Genomic DNA, 18,035 nt, shown 5'->3' with positions numbered 1-18,035 from the left:
GTATATAAGAGGGCAGAGATTGCAATCTTAATTCTTCCTTTGCAGTTTTAATAATAGAAGCCCTACCTTGGCACATGACTGTGCAGAGAAAAGGCTGAATGTCTCAGCTTCCTTCGCAATTAGATATGGTCATGTGATCACAATTAGCCAATGGGGTATGATTAGGAATGGTGTGTGCAGCTTCTGGTCCTTCCCTGCCTGCTTCCTACTCGGTCTGGCTGAGATGTGAATAGGATGCTGCGGATGAGAGATGCTACCTGGGACCCAAAGATGGAAGGTGTGTGTTGAGAGCTGAGATGGTAGGTCTGCCCCAGTACCTTTCGATCATTTACCCCAACAAACACAACAAGCCTTATCTATGAAACCACAAGCATTGTGTGTGCTATTTTTTTAAATATACGTGAAAATAATTACCTGTTAAAAATCTAAACTCTGATTCATGTACCATCTAAGTTGGCTTCCCAGGAGGCTCAGTGGTAAAGAATCTGCCTGCCAATGCAGAAGCCACAGGAGACATAGATTCAGTCCCTGGAGGGCATGACAACCCACACCAATATTCTTGCCTGGAAAATTCCAGGAGACTGGGGGCTACAGTCCCTGTGGTTGCAGAGTTGGACAGGACTGAGCGACTGAGCACACAAGCACACACCATCTAAGTTAATCTCATTTACTGTGATACGGGTATTTCTCCATCATGCACTCAAGGGTCTTGCTTATTTTATTTTCATGACAGCCCTGAAAGCTAGAAATAGTTATAAGTCCTTTACAGGTGAGGTTCAGAGAGGTGACATGCTATGTCCAGAATCAATCACATTGTTGATAAAGTAGCAACGCCATGATCTATACAAGGTCAAAGTCTTCCATGTGTGCAGGAAGAGCTGTTCTATAGCAGGGGTCAGCAAACTCTTTCTGTAAATGACAAGACAGTAACATATTTAACCCTTTGCTGGCCATTCTGTCACAACCACTCAACTCTGCCCTTGCACAGAGAAACCATCCATAGATGATATGTAAATGAGTGGGTGTGGCTGTGAGCCAATGAAATTTTGCTTGTAGGTGCTGAAATTAAAACCTTGTATAATTTTTACATCACAAAATATTATTCTTCTACCGATTTTTTTCCATTCACTTAAAACCATAGCTGGCAGGCAGCAGGCAGGATTCAGCCTGTGGACCATAGTATGCAGATCTCGAGTATTCCCTAGCAGATGCCTAGTATTGGCTCAGACAGTAAAGAATCTGCCTGCAATGCAGGAAACCAGGTTTGATCCCTGGGTTGGGAAGATCCTCTGGAGAAGGGCGTGGCTACCCTCTCCAGTATTATTGTCCAGAGAATCCCATGGACAGAGGAGCTTGACAGGTTACAGTCTGTGGGGTCATAAAGAGTCAGACACAACTGAGCAACTAACACTTTCACTCTTCAGTATTGGCTTTGTCAGTTTCCAAACTGTTTCCCCTGAGTCTTGGGGCTCCAAGACACTGCCTCATAGTCACTGTGGGGTGGCAGCAAGTCGTTAACTCTGCTCCTTCTCTCATTGCAACCCAGCTGCTCCCTCTTTATCATACTTTATACCCTGAGCTTCCAAGTAACTGTCTCTGATGTTTGTTGAGCACTTACTTTGTGCTAAGTCGGTCTCATCTTAGGACCTTACCTCTGACTGACATGGAAATAGTATTGACCTCATTTAGAGGAATAGAAAAGGAGGGAGAAACTGAAGAAGTGGTTGATTGTAGTCCCCAAGGTCACATAGTTTCAAAACAGCAGCTCTGGTATTTTGAATCCAGTCTGGCCGACTTTACAGCCTGTGCTCTTCTGTTGATCTACCTCCCACAGAAGTTTCCCCCCCACCAAGAGTTTAGTGGCAAAGGGGGGGAAAAAGTGTGAAAGCTGATTATGTGAAAGAAGAAGTAAAACCTGAGACTCAGGAAGGGGAAGGGGCTTGCCCAAGGTCACACACAGCGTCAGTACATAAGTGAGATCCAGAGTCTCTCCCCTTGCTCTGCAGGATGTCAGGAGGCAGGAGACCCTGTTGGGGCGGGCGGCGGGGGCAGACATCTGCTTTCATAGGCGGTGGGATCAGAGAGCAGGGATTGGTTAATGATCAGCCCTCAGACCTAAACCAGGTAATTCCAGGGCAAAGAGACGTTGCCTTTCATCCAGTTTCTGTGTTCTGTCCCGGTGGCAGGAGGTGAGGGCAGGGGTAGATGGAGTGGAGACTCTGGTCAGGGGCCAGGACAGGGGCGGGGAGGCTCCTGGAGGCTCGAGGTCCCTGAGGGGAGCCCAGAGCAACAACAGTGAGGGTGATGTGAGCTGCCATTGTCTAAGGACGCCCTGTGCCTGTACTAAATTTTTCAGACCCATTCCCTCATTTAATCTTCATAACCGTACTATGAAGAAGATCATCCCCATTTTAAAGATGAAGAGACTGAGGGTCAGAGAGGCAAAATGATTTGCCCAAAGCAACATGGTGTGTTAGTTGCTGAGTTTTGTCTGAATCTGGAATCTGTGCTTACAAGCACGTGCCAGGACAAGATAGAGCCTGGGGCAGGGCAGGGCTCGCTGGACAAGACCCTGGGGGTCCTCAGTCTTGGAGGGCAGCCCTGCTGCTTCTCTGCAGTTCTGCTACACACTTGGCTCCTTGCACTGCCTGGGGGACCAGGGCTGCATGGGTGGTGGCTTCTCCAGCATCCTTCTACAACGCATGCTCTGATTAGATCCTGCACTTCATCCCTGAAGGGGTGGTCCATTTCAGAGGGTGAAACTGGTGCACAAAATGGTGAAGTATTTGCCCAGAGCCCCTCAGCCAGTAAGGGGACCACCAGGCTTTTGAACCTAAACTCTACAATGCTTTCCCCTCATTTTTTCTGCCCAAAGAAGGCTGGCTTGGGACCTCCCTGGGAGTTCAGTAGCTAAGACCATGCTCCCAATGCAGTTTGATCCTGGATTTGCTCCTTGGTCAGGGAACTAGAGCCCACATGCTGCAATTAAAGATCCCTCTAGCCACAACTAAGACCCAGCACAGCCAAATAAATTAACCAAAAAGAAAGAAAAACAGGCTGGCTTGCCACTCATGTCTTTCCTTTAGGAATGCCGAAGATGCCACCATTCCAAAAGCAGTCTTGTCGGCTCAACTAAGCACTGCCCTCTCCTTCCCTTTTCATTCATGAGGCTGGGAGAGGGGCCTCTTCCCGAGGCTCTTTTCTCATCTATTAAATGAGGACAAAATCTCCCATCTTGTGTATATCATTGTGAAGCGTACAGGAGAAATGAGATCCTGGCACACAGATGTGGGTAATACGTGGCAGTTATACAGATGCCCAGTGTTCTTGCCTGGAGAATCCCAGGGACAGGAGAGCCTGGTGGGCTGCCACCTATGGGGTCACACAGAGTCGGACACGACTGAAGCAACTTAGCAGCATACAGTTGCCATTATATAGAAACCAGTATAAGGGTTCCAAGAATCAGAAAGAGTGGGTAATAAGACCCTACATCTCGATTCATATTGAAGTTTCCCATGACTCCTAATTGAGAAGGATTTATTTGCTGATTACCCATCTCCATGGACTCCAACTTCCAAGGGAGCTTATGTCCATCCTTTTCCTTGCTGTGAACTATAGTATTGTTCATCTAGAACACTGTTTGGCATGTAGTAGGTGATCAATAAATGTGTGGAATCTATCAATTAATAAACAACCCAGTTACTGAATTGCTCTAAGCCTCAGTTTCCTAATATATAAAATGGAGAGATAAGTCCTTACTGCCCGAGTGGTTGTGAATGTTAAATAAAGGAACAAGTATACACCTGCCTAACCTGGGGTCTTTGTTCTCCCTGGGGTGCTCTTTTCCAAATTCGACACAAGAACTCTTTTCTAAGGGCCTTCCATGTGCCAAACTTCAAGAACATTTCAGTCATGCTGGGGAGCTTACATTATAGTTAGCTGTTCTAGGTTTGAGCCAGGTAGGTGCCTTTGGAGATGGGGCGAGACTCAGGGGTGGCAAATCAGCAGTCCTGGGAACAAGCCCAACTCTGCCATTAAAAACTCTGCCCCCAAAATTCAACTGGGTCATTATGATGACCCAATGGGTCATCTCAATCCCAACTATGCCCTATCTGTCCAGGCCTGTTTCCCCAGGTGTAAAGAGGAAGGTAATAACCCTGCTCAGCTCTCCTAGGTTGTTCCCAGACTGCTGTAAGATTACAAATGTGAACGTTCAGCTCCCCCTGCCTGATACCAGCTCCGGGATTGTTATTATTTGAATAAGACCTTACATAAGCACCAAGCTCCTAACCAGCCAGTGATTTCTGGACCCAGGGAAGTTACAATCTTTGGAGACTTTGGCCTGTTTTCATGTGGTCACGTGGGTCACCGTGGTCACAGGAAGCAAAGGGATGAGGGGCTGAGTAGCACCTTGGTTTTCCAATGTTTTTTTCTACTTCATCTTCACTGACTTTATCATCATCGTTATTCAGTTCAGTTCAGTCATTCAATTGTGTCCGACTCTTTTCGACCCCATGAACCTTAGCACGCCAGGCCTCCCTGTCCATCACCAACTCCCAGAGTCCACCCAAACCCATGTCCATTGAGTCGGTGATGCCATCCAGCCATCTCATCCTCTGTCGTCCCCTTCTCCTCCTGCCCTCAATTTTTCCCAGCATCAGGGTCTTTTCTAATGAGTCAGCTCTTCTCATCAGGTGGCCAAAGTATTGGAGTTTCAGCTTCAACATCAGTCCTTCCAATGAACACCCAGGACTGATCTCCTTTAGGATGGACTGATTGGATCTCCTTGCAGTCCAAGGGACTCTCAAGAGTCTTCTCCAACACCACAGTTCAAAAGCATCAATTCTTCGGCGCTCAGCTTTCTTCACAGTCCAACTCTCACATCCATACGTGACCACTAGAAAAACCATAGTCTTGACAAGATGGACCTTTGTTGACAAAGTAATGTCTCTGCTTTTTAATATGCTGTCTAGGTTGGTCATAACTTTCCTTCCAAGGAGTGTCTTTTAATTTCATGGCTGTAATTACCATCTGCAGTGATTTTGGAGCCCCCCAAAATAAAGTCAGCCACTGTTTCCACTGTTTCCCCATCTATTTCCCATGAAGTGATGGGACCAGGTGCCATGATCTTAGTTTTCTGAATGTTGAGCTTTAAGCCAACTTTTTCACTCTCCTCTTTTACTTTCATCAAAAGGCTCTTTAGTTCTTCTTCACTTTCTGCCATAAGTGTCATCTGCATATCTGAGGTTATTGATATTTCTCCCGGCAATCTTGATTCCAGCTTGTGCTTCCTCCAGCCCAGCGTTTCTCATGATGTACTCTGCATATAAGTTAAATAAGCAGAGTGACAACATACAGCTTTGACGTACTCCTTTTCCTATTTGGAACCAATCTGTTGTTCCATGTCCAGTTCTAACTGTTGCTTCCTGACCTCCATACAGGTTTCTCAAGAGGCAGGTCAGGTGGTCTGGTATTCCCATCTCTTTCAGAATTTTCCACAGTTTATTGTGATCCACACAGTCAAAGGCTGTGTTAAAGGCATCATTATTAGAGGGAAATAATACTTGGTATCAAACTGTTTCACATTACTAATGGAATGGAACTAATTGCTACCAATAACTACTGTTTACAGTCGTGTGTGTGTGTGAATATCCTCCTCTGCTTTGTCCGTGGGCTTCCCTGGTGGCACAGGTGGTAAAGAATCTGCCCACAATGCAGGAGACCCAGTTTCCATCCCTGGGTCGGGAAGATCCTCTGGAGGAGGGAATGGCAACCTGCTCCAGTGTTCTTGCCTGGAGAATCCCATGGACAGAGAAGCCTGGTGGGCTACAGTCCATGGTGTTGCAAAGAGTCGACTTTGCACGACTGAAGCGACTTAGCATGCATGCATGCCTTGTTTGCAGCCCTAGGATTTTATATCCAGCTCTCCAGATCTGATGCTGGCAGCGACCAGGTTCCAGGGATGAGAAAGGGGCCAGGTGGGGACTGTGGCAAACTGGTCAGCACACACAACCCCCCACCCCGTAGGGTCATGGACAGCCACTGGAGACATCAGTTCCACATCTCTAACTTCAGGGACGCTTTCTCAATCCTGGCTGCACAACAGAACCACCTGTAGAGCTTTCGAAAAATACTGAGGCCTCAGAGCCTCTAAACCAGAACCTCCGGAATGGGACCTGGGCTTTCTCAGGACATTCTAATGTTCATCCTGGGCTGAGAAGGGCGGGCTGTGGTTATACCTGAGATGCTGGTGAGTTTTGCAAGTATCTGATGCTGTGGGACAGCCTTTCCTGACCAAGTAAGAAGAGTACAGAGTGAGTGAGAGCTGGGTGGCAGCTGGGAGTCACTGGGTCAGAGTTCTCCCTGTCTGGTCAGCCCCCAGGGAGTGACTCTGCATCACCCCCCCACCCCAGCATCAGTGTCCTATGAACAACCCTTCACTTCCTGCTTTAGTGCCCTGGCCTCCAGCCTCAGGCATTGCATTTGAATGCGAGCTCCCACCACGGGAGCCCTGAGGCCCTTGTCCCCATGGCCCAGGGGGAGACGATCTGAATTTAGCCTTCAGACCCCAGCCTTAGGCACAGTAAAAACAACAGTCAGCCATGGTGGAACCCTGCTCCCTTGTGGTACCAGCAGGAAAAGAACAGCCCAGAGTGGAGAAGGGAAGAGACTTCCCCAAGCCCCTGGGGTGAGACAGGGAAAGGGCCAGAGCTGGAGCCTAGACCCTTCCTCCTTTGTCCAAAGTGGCCAAAGTGCATTTGTAGTTAAACAGGGTGAATTTGTTATCACTGCTGCAGCGAGGAAAAACACACACCGTGGGCAATGACAAAGAACTCAGGGATATTAGAAAGAACCTCTCACTATTTGGACTTTGGCTGGGGCATTTGGGGTGGGGGTGGGGACCTAAGGAAGCAGGGTTTGCTTTAGGTTGGGTGCTGTCAGAAACTGGCGGTCCGGTGGCTAAGAATCCACCTTGCAATACTGGAGATATGGGTTCGATCCCTGGTCGGGAACTAAGATCCCCCATGCTGCAGGGCAACTAAGCCCATGCACTGCAAGGATGACCCAGCTCAGCCAAAAATAAAGTGAATAGAAAAAAACAACCTGGGGACAATTCTGTGATTAGGTAAGAAGTAGCCATTTCTTTAGCAAGAGAAGGGGATGCTTGGTATTTTGTGGGTGGCAAGTGGCTTTGCGCTTAAACAAGGTCACAGTGTCCTCACTCTGGCTCACTTTATCAGTCTCAGAGTGACTGGAGTCAGTGATGTGTAAGAGTATCTAGGTCCAACAAGACAATGATGTGTCGTAGCTGGATCAGACCCGTTCCAGACTCCAGGGGCCATTTTCTTGTACTTTCTTAATAGTAACCCACATTTCCTGAATCCTCACTAGTGCTCAGATTCCTGTTAATTTTTTAAACTCAGGGGCTGGCAAACTTGGGTGCACCAAATCTAGCCTGCCATCTGTTTTTCATCTAGCCTGTGAGCTAAGCATAGCTCTTATGTTTTTAAATAGTTGTAAAAATCAAGCAGAAGATTTTATGACATGTGAAGATTATATGAAATCTTCGGTGTCCAAAAATAAAGGTTTAGTCACACTTACTCATTTCTGTATCATCTAGGGCTGCTTTCATGATACCATGGCAGATTTGAGTAGTTACAACAGACATCATATGGCCTCCAAAGCCGAAAATATTTACTGTCTGGCCTTCTGCAGAAGAAGTTTGCCGGTCCTTGCTTTAAATGGAAATATTCTGTCATAGCAAATAAATCAACTCTTTAATTCTCTTGATAACCCCAGGGGAATTATTACTTCCATTTTATGGATTAAAGAAATTCAAGGAGATTAAGGGATTTATCTAAACCAGTTTCTTAACTTTGGCACCATTTGACATCTTAGATGGGAAAATTCTTTCTTGTGGGGGCTGACTCATGTGCTACAAGGTGTTTAGCAGCATCCCTGACCTCTGACCATTAGGTACCAGTAACACCCCCAGTACCTTCATCAGTTGCTACAACCAAAAATTTCTCCAGACATTGTCCAATGTCCCTTGGAGGCAGAATCCACCCTAGCTGAGAACCACACTGATCTAAGGTCACAAAGCAACAGATGGAGACTTGACCCCTGAACCCATGTGTTCAGTTATTAATCACACTTCCAATGCCCAGGGATGGATTCTTTTGCTCTTGGTGATGGTTTCAGCTGCAGGAAATTTTAATCTCTTCAGTTTTCTCCTGTGGGGAGGCTGACCTGTCAAGCAAGGGATTCTTTAGAAACGAAATCATATCCTTTTCTGACTCTCCTCTGCTCAAACTCTCCCCTGGCTCCACTCCCAGCTGGCTCAGAGGAGAAGCTAAAATTCTTATGGTGAGCCCCAAGACCTCTGTGTGATCCAGACCACTTTCTGCTACCCCAGCCCCTGCCCCGTCTCCCACCTCCTCCTAGTCTCCCTCTCCATCAGGCCCCTCCAGCCCCACTGGTCTTCCGTCTGCTTCCCAACATACCAGACACACTCTCACCTCAGGGCCTTTGCACTTGCTGTTCCTGTTGCCCCAGTCCCTCTTCCCACAGCTCTTCAAATGATTGACTCCTTTTAATCCTGGAGGTCTCAGCTCAAATGCCGTCAGCTCATATGTCTCCTCTGTTGACCTGATCACGAGTCTACCTGCTCCTCCTCCCCACTCTGCAGTCACTTTCCATCGCTTCGTCCAGTTTTACTTCTTCCACCACTTTCATCACAACCTGAATGTTTTGGTCTTCTTGGAGATTTTCAGAGCTGCCATGGCCTGTATTGGAATTTCTTCCTCCCAGGGGTTTTTTGGTTTCATCTTTATTTTGAACACCGGAGGCTCCCTTGGGGCAGATCTTCCGAAGAGGGAGCCAGGTGAGTTCTTTAGATCCATCTGGAGAAATACAAGCATACCCCTTTCCCTGTAAGATTAATTTCCCAGATTCCATTGTTTAGTTAGCCCATCTTGATACCAAATGAGCAGAGGAAGAGAAGTTTCCTTCAATTCCTCAAGATGTTTTTCTGCTCTTGTCAAGATATCTCCTTGTGGTAAGTTTAAAAAATTTAAAACAAATAAAGCTGTATTAACAATAGTTATAGGATTAAAGAATATCTTGCATGGGAATCTAGTAAAGTCTGCTCTGGATAGGAAAGATAGAATTGTTCCTGTGTATTCCCCCTTTTTAATTTTTTTATTTGTAGTTTCAGTGTGTGATGTGCTCATTCAACTATGTCTTATGCTTGTGGATTAAAAAGAATGCCTGTAATATGTTTGATAGAAAAAGATTGTAAAAATTGTTTGAATTGCTTAGAGATATAAGCAGGAGGGCCATTGTTTGTTTTTATGCAACTAGGTGTTCCCATTACTGCAAAGCAAGCTAACAGGTGGGTTATAACGTGTTGTGTAGCTTCACCTAAAAGAGGTGTGGCCCATATAAAAGAAGAATTTGTATCAATATAGACATGTAAAAAAGAAGATGGAGAAAGCTCAGGGCAATGAGTCACATCCATTTGCCATATTTCTTTGGGTTGTAATCCTCAAGGATTGATACCTTGTGAAATGGGTCGAAGATGTAGGGGTCTACAGGTAGAGCAATTACTAATGATTTCTTTAGCATGGCGGGATAGAATTTTCCAAATCTGGTATAAGGAGCCAGCATTATTATGTAATAGAGCATGTTGTTCTTTAGGAGTAGCAAAAAAAACAAGCTTATCAGTTTGTTCATTACCATAAGTCATTGGACTGGGAAGGCCGGAATGTGCTCGAATATGAGTAATATATAATAATGGATTGTAATTCAAGAAAAAGTTGTTGAATAATAGATTGATTAGAATTTATAGTAGAATTTTCTATATTTTTTAATACAAAAACTGAATATGAGGAGTCAGAAACTATATTAATAGGGTAAGGATGTAGGTGAATAACCTGAATAAGAGCATATAATTCATTTTGTTGAGCAGAATGAAATTTAGTATAAAAGACTTTATATTTTTTGAGAAACCAAAATGAGGCTTTAGAGTTTTTACTCCCATCTATATAGAAAACATCAGCTTGACGTATAGGTTGTGATGTAACAATGTGAGAGATAATAAATTCAGTATTTTTGAAGAAATTTCAAAGTTTATTAGAAGGATAATGAAATGAAATTTTTCCAAAATAGTCTAAGAAGGCTATTTGAAAATTGGTAGAAGTTTGTAATGCATTTTCAAATTGAGTTTCATTAATAGATAATACAATTTTATGGGGATTGGAGCCAATCAAAGTCTTAGTTCTATTTCTCCCATTGATAATTATTAGAGCGATTAAATCAAGATAGGGCATAAGTGACTTTGTCCCTCTAAAATGTGTATAGATCCATTCTACCGGGTGTTCTTGTTGGGCAAGAAGTCTGGTGGGAGAATGGAGAGAAGGGAGTATAAACAACTCTCTAATATGAGTAAGAAATTGTTTTTGTAATTTATTTTGTACTAAATTCACGAGTTTACTAAAATACACCAGTTCCTCTTTTGTATCTTGTGAAAGTGAATGAGGGCTATTTAAATCAAGGTCTCCTTTCAAAGTATTAAATAAATTAGTCAGTTGATAATTTGCAATGCCCAAAGAGGGTCTAATCCAGTTTATATCACCTAAAAGTTTTTGAAAATCATTCAAGGTTGATAATTTATCCATACGAATTTGTGTTAGTTGGGGAGTGACATTTTGTCTATTAACAATAGATCCTAAGTAATGGTAAGGTGTAGAGGTTTGAATTTTTTCAGGGGCAATAATTAATCCAGAGTCTTTTAAGCATCGTTGAGCTATAGTAAACATATGTTGAGTCTCTAAAACAGATGGGGCCAAAAACAGTATATCGTCCATATAATGAATAACAAGAAAGTCAGGAAATTGTTTTCTCACAGGTTCAAGGGCTTTGGCTACATAATATTGACACATGGTGGGAGAATTCATCATTTCTTGAGTCAATACAGTCCATTGATATCATTTATGAAGCCTGATATGATTAGGAAAAGGAAGAGAGAAGGCAAATCTTTCTCAGTCTAGAGGATGTAAAGATATAGTAAAAAAGCAATCCTGTAAATCTATAATAATAATATGCCAGTTTTGAGGAATAGTGGTAGGTGATGGAATTCCTGGTTGTAATGCACCCATAGGTTTCATAGATGCATTAGCTTTTCTAAGGTCTGTTGCTGCTGCTGCTGCTGCTAAGTCACTTCAGTCGTGTCCGACTCTGTGCAACCCCATAGGTGGCAGCCAACCAGGCTCCCCCGTCCCTGGGATTCTCCAGGCAAGAACACTGGAGTGGGGTGCCATTTCCTTGTCCAATGCATGAAAGTGAAAAGTGAAAGTGAAGTCGCTCAGTCATGTCCGACTCTTCGTGACCCCATGGACTGCAGCCCACCAGGCTCCTCCATCCATGGGATTTTCCAGGCAAGAGTACTGGAGTGGGGTGCCATTGCCTTCTCCGTCTAAGGTCTGTTAAGAGATGCCATTTGTTAGATTTCTTTTTTATTACAAAAATGGGAGAATTCCAAGGAGAACAAGATTCCTCAATATGTTTCAATTTCAATTGTATATAGATAAAGTTCCTTAGCAGTCTCTAGTTTCTCTTTTGTAAGGGGCCACTGCTCTGTCCAAACAGGCTCGTCACTTTCCAAGTTATTTTAATAATTGCATCGTTTGTTAAGTGAGCAGTGGCCCATAGGAAAAACGTAGAATACATATTTGAGCTTGTCATTGCATAAGTAAATAATCTTCCTATTAAATTAAGGGGTGCATCTATAACATAAGATCATAATGCTGTGGGCTGGCCTTCTGGTCCCTCACATGGATATATTTGGACACTTTGATAAACCTCTTGTACTTTGGTTTGAGAAACTCCTGCAATCTGGCAAGAAATTCTCTGGATAGGCCACGATTTGGGCCATAAATGTTTGGAGATAATAGTAATATCAGATCCAGTATCAAGAAGACCAGAAAATTTTTTGCCATTAATTTTGATATTTATATTTGGTTAGGTATATTCAGATATAATTGATGTCTATAAGGATTGTTTTTGATCTGTACTGCCGAATCCATCTGTCCACATACCATCAGAGGAGTTAATAGAAATGTAAGGTAAAAGAAGTAATTGAGCAATTTTATCTCCTTTTTTAAATTACCATAATATCTGAGATAACATAATTTGAATTTCTCCCTTATAATCTGAATCAATTACTCCAGGGTGAACAGTAAATCTTTAGAAGTCAGACTAGACTGGCCAAGTAAAAGACTGAAGGTTTGTGGGGGTAGGGGTCCAAAAGTCTGGTAGGTATTCTAAAAGGGACTGCTTGAGGAAAAAGGAGAAAATCGTTTAGGTATATCACTGGCAGCACTGCCGGATGTTGAGGGTTTGAGGGAAAAGATGAAGTTTGCCCCTGGTTTTTGTGGATGGGGACCTGGGGAGTCCCCAGCTTGGAGTTTCCTGAAATAGGCTTTCCTTCAACATCATATTTAGACCGACATTCCCTGACCCAATGTGTTTTATCTCCACATGCAAAACATCTTTCATTCCCCTTTTTAAAAGCAGCAGCAATTGTTTCAACTAGCATTTGCATTTTTTGAGTTTCTGATCCTAAATTGCGACAAGCCTTCAAATAGTCGATAATAGCCCCAGTCTCATGGATTGGAGCGATAGCTCTTTGACATTTCTGATTTGCATTCTCATAAGCAAGCAGTTTTCCTAGTTGCCTTTTGGCTTCTTCTCCAATAACACTATGGGAAATAGAAACATCCAATCTAGCTAAAAAATCAGCATAGCTTCATTAGGTCCTTGAAATACTTTTGTGTAACTGCCTTTAGGTTCCCCCTGAGGAGTAATTCGATCCCAAGCTTCAAGGGCAACTTATTTCAGTTGCTCATGTAATAAGGGAGGGCATTGTATTTGGGCTTTCACTGCATCAAACTGCCCTGTACTGGTTAACATTTCAAAAGTAATTTGATTTTGGGGAGCGCCAGCTCGAGCATTAGAATTGGCATGATCTTGGGCTACATCCTGAAACCACATTGTCCATTGAAGATATTCTCCTGGCTTAAGAAGAGCCTTTATCAAAAGTCGCCAATCATAAGGAACAAAATTTCCAATAGAACATGCCATAGAGTTTAAAAGTTCCTTAGTAAAGGGAGAATGAGGGCCATACATAGTTACAGCTTTTTTCATTTGTTGCATGTGATAAAAATCAATGTTTTTGTATTGAGGTATAATTTGCCCTTGAGCATTAGGATTTTTGAAAACAGGAAATGTGGAAAAGTCATCAGCCTCAGAGATTCAAGATTGTAAAGCCAGCAATGCAGAAAGCCGTCATCGTGAAGGAGAATGAGTAGATAGTGTTTTCTCATAAATATGAGTATAAGCTAAAGGTGTATCATTGTCATCAAGGAAAGTATTGTCAGCCTCAGAAGAGTCATTATCAGAGTCATCTTGTCCTTGAGTTGAGAGGACTTTTGGTTTGGTGCCCGTTGCAAGAGAAGGAGGAGCACTTGGGGCAACCAGAGCAGTGCTGGTGGGAAAATTCTGAAATATTTTATGTTGTTCTAATTGGGCCTTTTGTAAAGTTTCATCATCTAATTCATATTCATGTAACAAGTGTTCTGCCTATTGTCGATTATCAGGGGGGCTAGAATTTCCTTGAAATGGCAAAATTACAGCTTTAATGAGGGCCCATAAGGGCCAGAAATCCATTGGAATATTTTTTCCCCATCTTGTGGCTGATTCAACATTCTCTTTAACCTGATTCCAAATCTCTAAATCAAAAGTACCTTCATGAGGGAACCAGGGGTTATGTTCAATTACCGTTTGGAGACAAGCCTGTATTCACTGACATGAAACCAAGAGTCCTTGAACTTTAAATAAATGATGACGCAAAGTAGAAAAGTGGTGGGGCTTTCCAGCCGTTTGTCCCATTACCCTGCACTTACCGACCTCAGTAGGTCCAGAGTCACTCCGTGAGCTTGCCAAGGGTGTACTCCAGGTCCCTGTTCAGGCGCCACTTGTTTCGGTCTTGACAGATGAGAACCTGGGGAAAGGAGTCAACGAAAAGAAGACGAAGGAAAGAAGGACGCGGGGGACCCAAGTCTCTAGTGGAACAAGGGTGCTTTAATCATGGCAGCATGTGCATATATATTGTTATACACGGAAGAAAAATAAAGTTGAGCAAAAACACCGAAAGCAAAAGCATAACAACAGTACCTAAGGGAATAACAATCGTCACAGGGCCAGAAGACAGCCCACGTATTGGAAATAGGAACATGACTAAGTAGTTCTATAGAAAAGTAAAAGGTTACTGAAAGGAATCCACGTATATGTTCCATCTCATGACCTCAGTCCTGAGAACTGAGTGCAGCTCTGCTGCTTCCTGTTTTCCAGGAACTGATAAGGAACAAAAGGCGCTTGAGAAACAGAAAACATATAGGATTCCTTAACATTAAACGTTCCCTGACACCCGAAGTTTTATTTCTCGATTATTGTCAGTCATTGTCTCTAGAATAGTGCTTTCATGGGAGCAAGGACATTGTCCTATATTATTCAGTGTGTACCCCAAGCTGATGGTCAATAGTACACAGTAGGTGCTCAATAAATGCATTTGGAATGAGTGGTAGATTGGAGTCACCCATCCCATTGCTGATCCATTAACACTCATAGCTGGTCTTTCCCAAACATCCCCTTGACAATAACAGTTGAGGTTAGCCTAGGCTTGAGTTATGGCTTGTCCAGCTGCCTTGCAGCTAACTTCCTGCCCCCAGGCCTGAAGCCCTCTCCTAATAGGAACAGGTTGGGTAGAAGGATGGAATTTTGAGTGTTTTTTTTTTGTTTTTTTTTAATCCAATGACTAGTATAGGCTGGGACCTGAGGAAGTACTCTTAATTGACTGCACAAGAAGGGGACGCTTCTGTCCCACCTGCTACATCCCACTAAAGACCTCGTGCTCTTTCCTCCTAGCTGCTGTGCGGAAAAACGGCCTGCACACTGTGCCCACGGAGATGCAATTCATTGCCGGCACAGAAGAGTGAGTTCTCCTGGTGAAATTCATAGAGGAGCCCGTGCTTGATCCAAGGAGAGGATGAACAAGAATTCCATGCTGCAGGCAATCCCCACCCCCCATTCTTCTCCCGATGACCCAATGCCCAAATTTCCACTACTTCTCCCTGAGCTCCAGCCTCCTTGAAAAAAGAATATGTGGGATGGGCAGGGGAGTACAGTAAACCCCTAAAGGTCTGCTGAGGTGAAGGGTCTGGAAGGAGGGGCCAGAAGAGCAGGAGGCGCAAACCACACGACCGTCAAGGAGGAGAGGGTGTACCGGGCCAAGCTAAAGCTTTGTCTGCAGACAAAAGATCCTGAGACAGTAGCAGCCCTTCACACCTGTGTGACTCAGGACGCACGTGGACATTGATGGCACAGCTAGTCTTTGGTGTCTTTTGTATGCAGCAGCAAGGATATAAGACCTGGGTGCTTGGGGTCAAGCAGACTTGACTTTGAACCCTGGCTTTGCCACTTACCGGCTCTGTTGATTTGCACACATCACTCCCCCTCTCTGAAACTCAGTTTCACCTACCAACTGGACATGATGTCAAAACCCACCTGGGTTCTTTTTGAGGGTTGTTTTTGAGATTAAATGAGATCATGTAGATAAAGCCAGTTGTTAGGCCTTCCATGCACAGATGGTAATGCTTGTTATTAATGGTATCGTTATCTCAATTTCATGATGATGAAGCAAACAGCAGGGAGTAAAGTGACTTGCTCAAGGCATCATTGCTGGGCATCAGTCAGGTCTGTTTCTTTCATTCAGCAAATTTATAGAGAACTTACTATGAGCCAGGTACTGTCAGGCACATGGCAACGAACAGGAGAACAAAGCATTGCAAAGCAGGCCAGGGAGGGGGTTGGGAGAGGGAAAAGGCAGTATTTAAATGTGTGTCAGGGGAGACCTCACTAAGAAGGTCATTCTTGGGCAAACACCTGGGGGAGGTGAAGGGTCCTAGGGAATCTGTGGGAAGAATATTCTTAGCAGAGGGGACAGCAGGTACAAAGCCCTGAGAGTTCAAGGCAGCCAGGATGGTAGTGTGGCTGGAGGTGGGGTCACAGAGATTGCTTGTATGGCAGGAGGGCACTGGTTGGGGACAGAGCATGTGGGACCCCACAGGCCACTGATGTAGTTTTGACTTTGAATGAGATGGGAATGGATGGAGGGTCTAGCAGATAAGGACATGATTTTACATTAGTTTGTCTTATCCTGAGGCCTGTGCTCCTCCCTGGCACCGTGTTTGGGGGCTTTGAGTCCACCTTTGATATACGGGTTCTGTAGTTGGCCCTGCCACTCACCACCTTGCAACCTGGGAATCTGTTTTAACCATCTACCCAGGCAAAGCTTGTGTTGAGTCTGTTGGAAAAGAACTGATCCCTACCCTCAGGAACTCCATGTCCATTGGTTGCAGACCCCAGCCCCACTCGCAGTTCAGTTCAGTTCAGTTGCTCAATCGTGTCTGACTCTTTGAGACCCCATGGACTGCAGCATACCAGGCTTCCATGTCTATCACCAACTCTCAGAGCTTGCTCAAACTCATGTCCGTCGAGTCGGTGATGCCATCCAACCATCTCATCCTCTGTCGTCCCCTTGTCCTCCTGCCTTCAATCTTTCCCAGCATCAGGGTCTTTTCAAATGGGTTAGTTTTTTGCATCAAGTGGCCAAAGTATTGGAGTTTCAACTTTAGTATCAGTCCTTCCAAAGAATATTCAGGACTGATCTCCTTTAGGATGGACTGATTGGATCTCCCTGCAGTCCAAGGGACTCTCAAGAGTCTTCTCCAGCACCACAGTTCAAAAGCATCAATCCTTCAGTGCTCAGCTTTCTTTATAGTCCAACTCTCACATTCATACATGACTACTGGAAAAACCATAGCCTTGACCAGACAGACCTTTGTTGGCAAAGTAATGTCTCTGCTTTTTAATATGCTGTCTAGGTTGGTCATAGCTTTCCTTCCAAGGAGTAAGCATCTTTTAATTTCATGGCTGCAATCACCATCTGCAGTGATTTTGGAGCCTAAAAAAAATAAAGTCTGACACTGTTTCCATTGCTTCCCCATCTATTTCCCATGAAGTGATGGGACCAGGTGCCATGATCTTAGTTTTCTGAATGTTGAGCTTTAAGCCAACTTTTTCACTCTCCTCTTTCACTTTCGTCAAGAGGCTCTTTAGTTCTTCTTCACTTTCTGCCATAAGGGTGGTATCATCTGCATATCTGAGGTTATTGATATTTCTCCCAGCAATCTTGATTCCAGCTTATGCTTCACCCGGCCCTGCATTTTGCATGATGTACTCTGCATAGATGTTAAATAAACAGGGTGACAACATACAGCCTTGATGTACTCCTTTCCCAATTTGGAACCAGTCTGTTGTTGCAGTTTAACTGTTGCTTCTTGACCCGCATACAGATTTCTCAGGAGGCAGGTAAGGTGGTCTGGTATTCCCATCTGTTGAAGAATTTTCTTCAGTTTGTTGTGATCCACACAATCAAAGGCTTTGGCATAGTCAATAAAGCAGAAGTAGATATTTTTCTGGAACTCTCTTGCTTTTTCTATGATCCAATGGATGTTGGCAATTTTATCTCTGGTATCCCTGCCTTTTCTAAATCCAGCTTGAACATCTGGAAGTTCTTGGTTCATGTATTGTTGAAGCCTGTCTTGGAGAATTTTGAGCATTACTTTACTAGCATGTGAGATGAGTGCAATAGTGCAGTAGTGTGAACATTCTTTGGCATTGCCTTTCTTTGGGATTGGAATGAACACTGACCTTTTCCAGTCCTGTGCCCACTGCTAAGTTTTCCAAATTTGCTGGCATATTGAGTACAGCACTTTCACAGAATTATCTTTTAGAATTTGGAATAGCTCAGCTGGAGTTCCATCACCTCCACTAGCTTGGTTTGTAGTGATACTTCCTAAGGTCCACTTGACTTCGGACTCTAGGATGTCCTACTCTAGGTGAGTGATCACACC

General features: G+C 44.1%; 1 protein-coding gene across 4 annotated transcripts in view; it reads left to right on the top strand.

The window, feature by feature from the left end:
• The window catches only part of SLC13A3 (solute carrier family 13 member 3), an 83,620-nt gene that overhangs the window by 34,480 nt on the left and 31,105 nt on the right, over positions 1-18,035 (top strand). For all 4 annotated transcript variants that reach the window (XM_061437824.1, XM_061437822.1, XM_061437821.1 and 1 more), the window contains exon 4: positions 14,986-15,052. In XM_061437824.1, the coding sequence (XP_061293808.1) occupies positions 14,986-15,052 (67 nt within the window). The remainder of the gene's footprint in view (positions 1-14,985; positions 15,053-18,035) is intronic.

This window comes from Bos javanicus, chromosome 13, assembly GCF_032452875.1.
Source record: "Bos javanicus breed banteng chromosome 13, ARS-OSU_banteng_1.0, whole genome shotgun sequence".
Lineage (NCBI taxonomy): Eukaryota > Metazoa > Chordata > Mammalia > Artiodactyla > Bovidae > Bos > Bos javanicus.
Note: the sequence above shows the minus strand (reverse complement) of the source record. Positions and strands in the feature narration are given on the sequence as shown.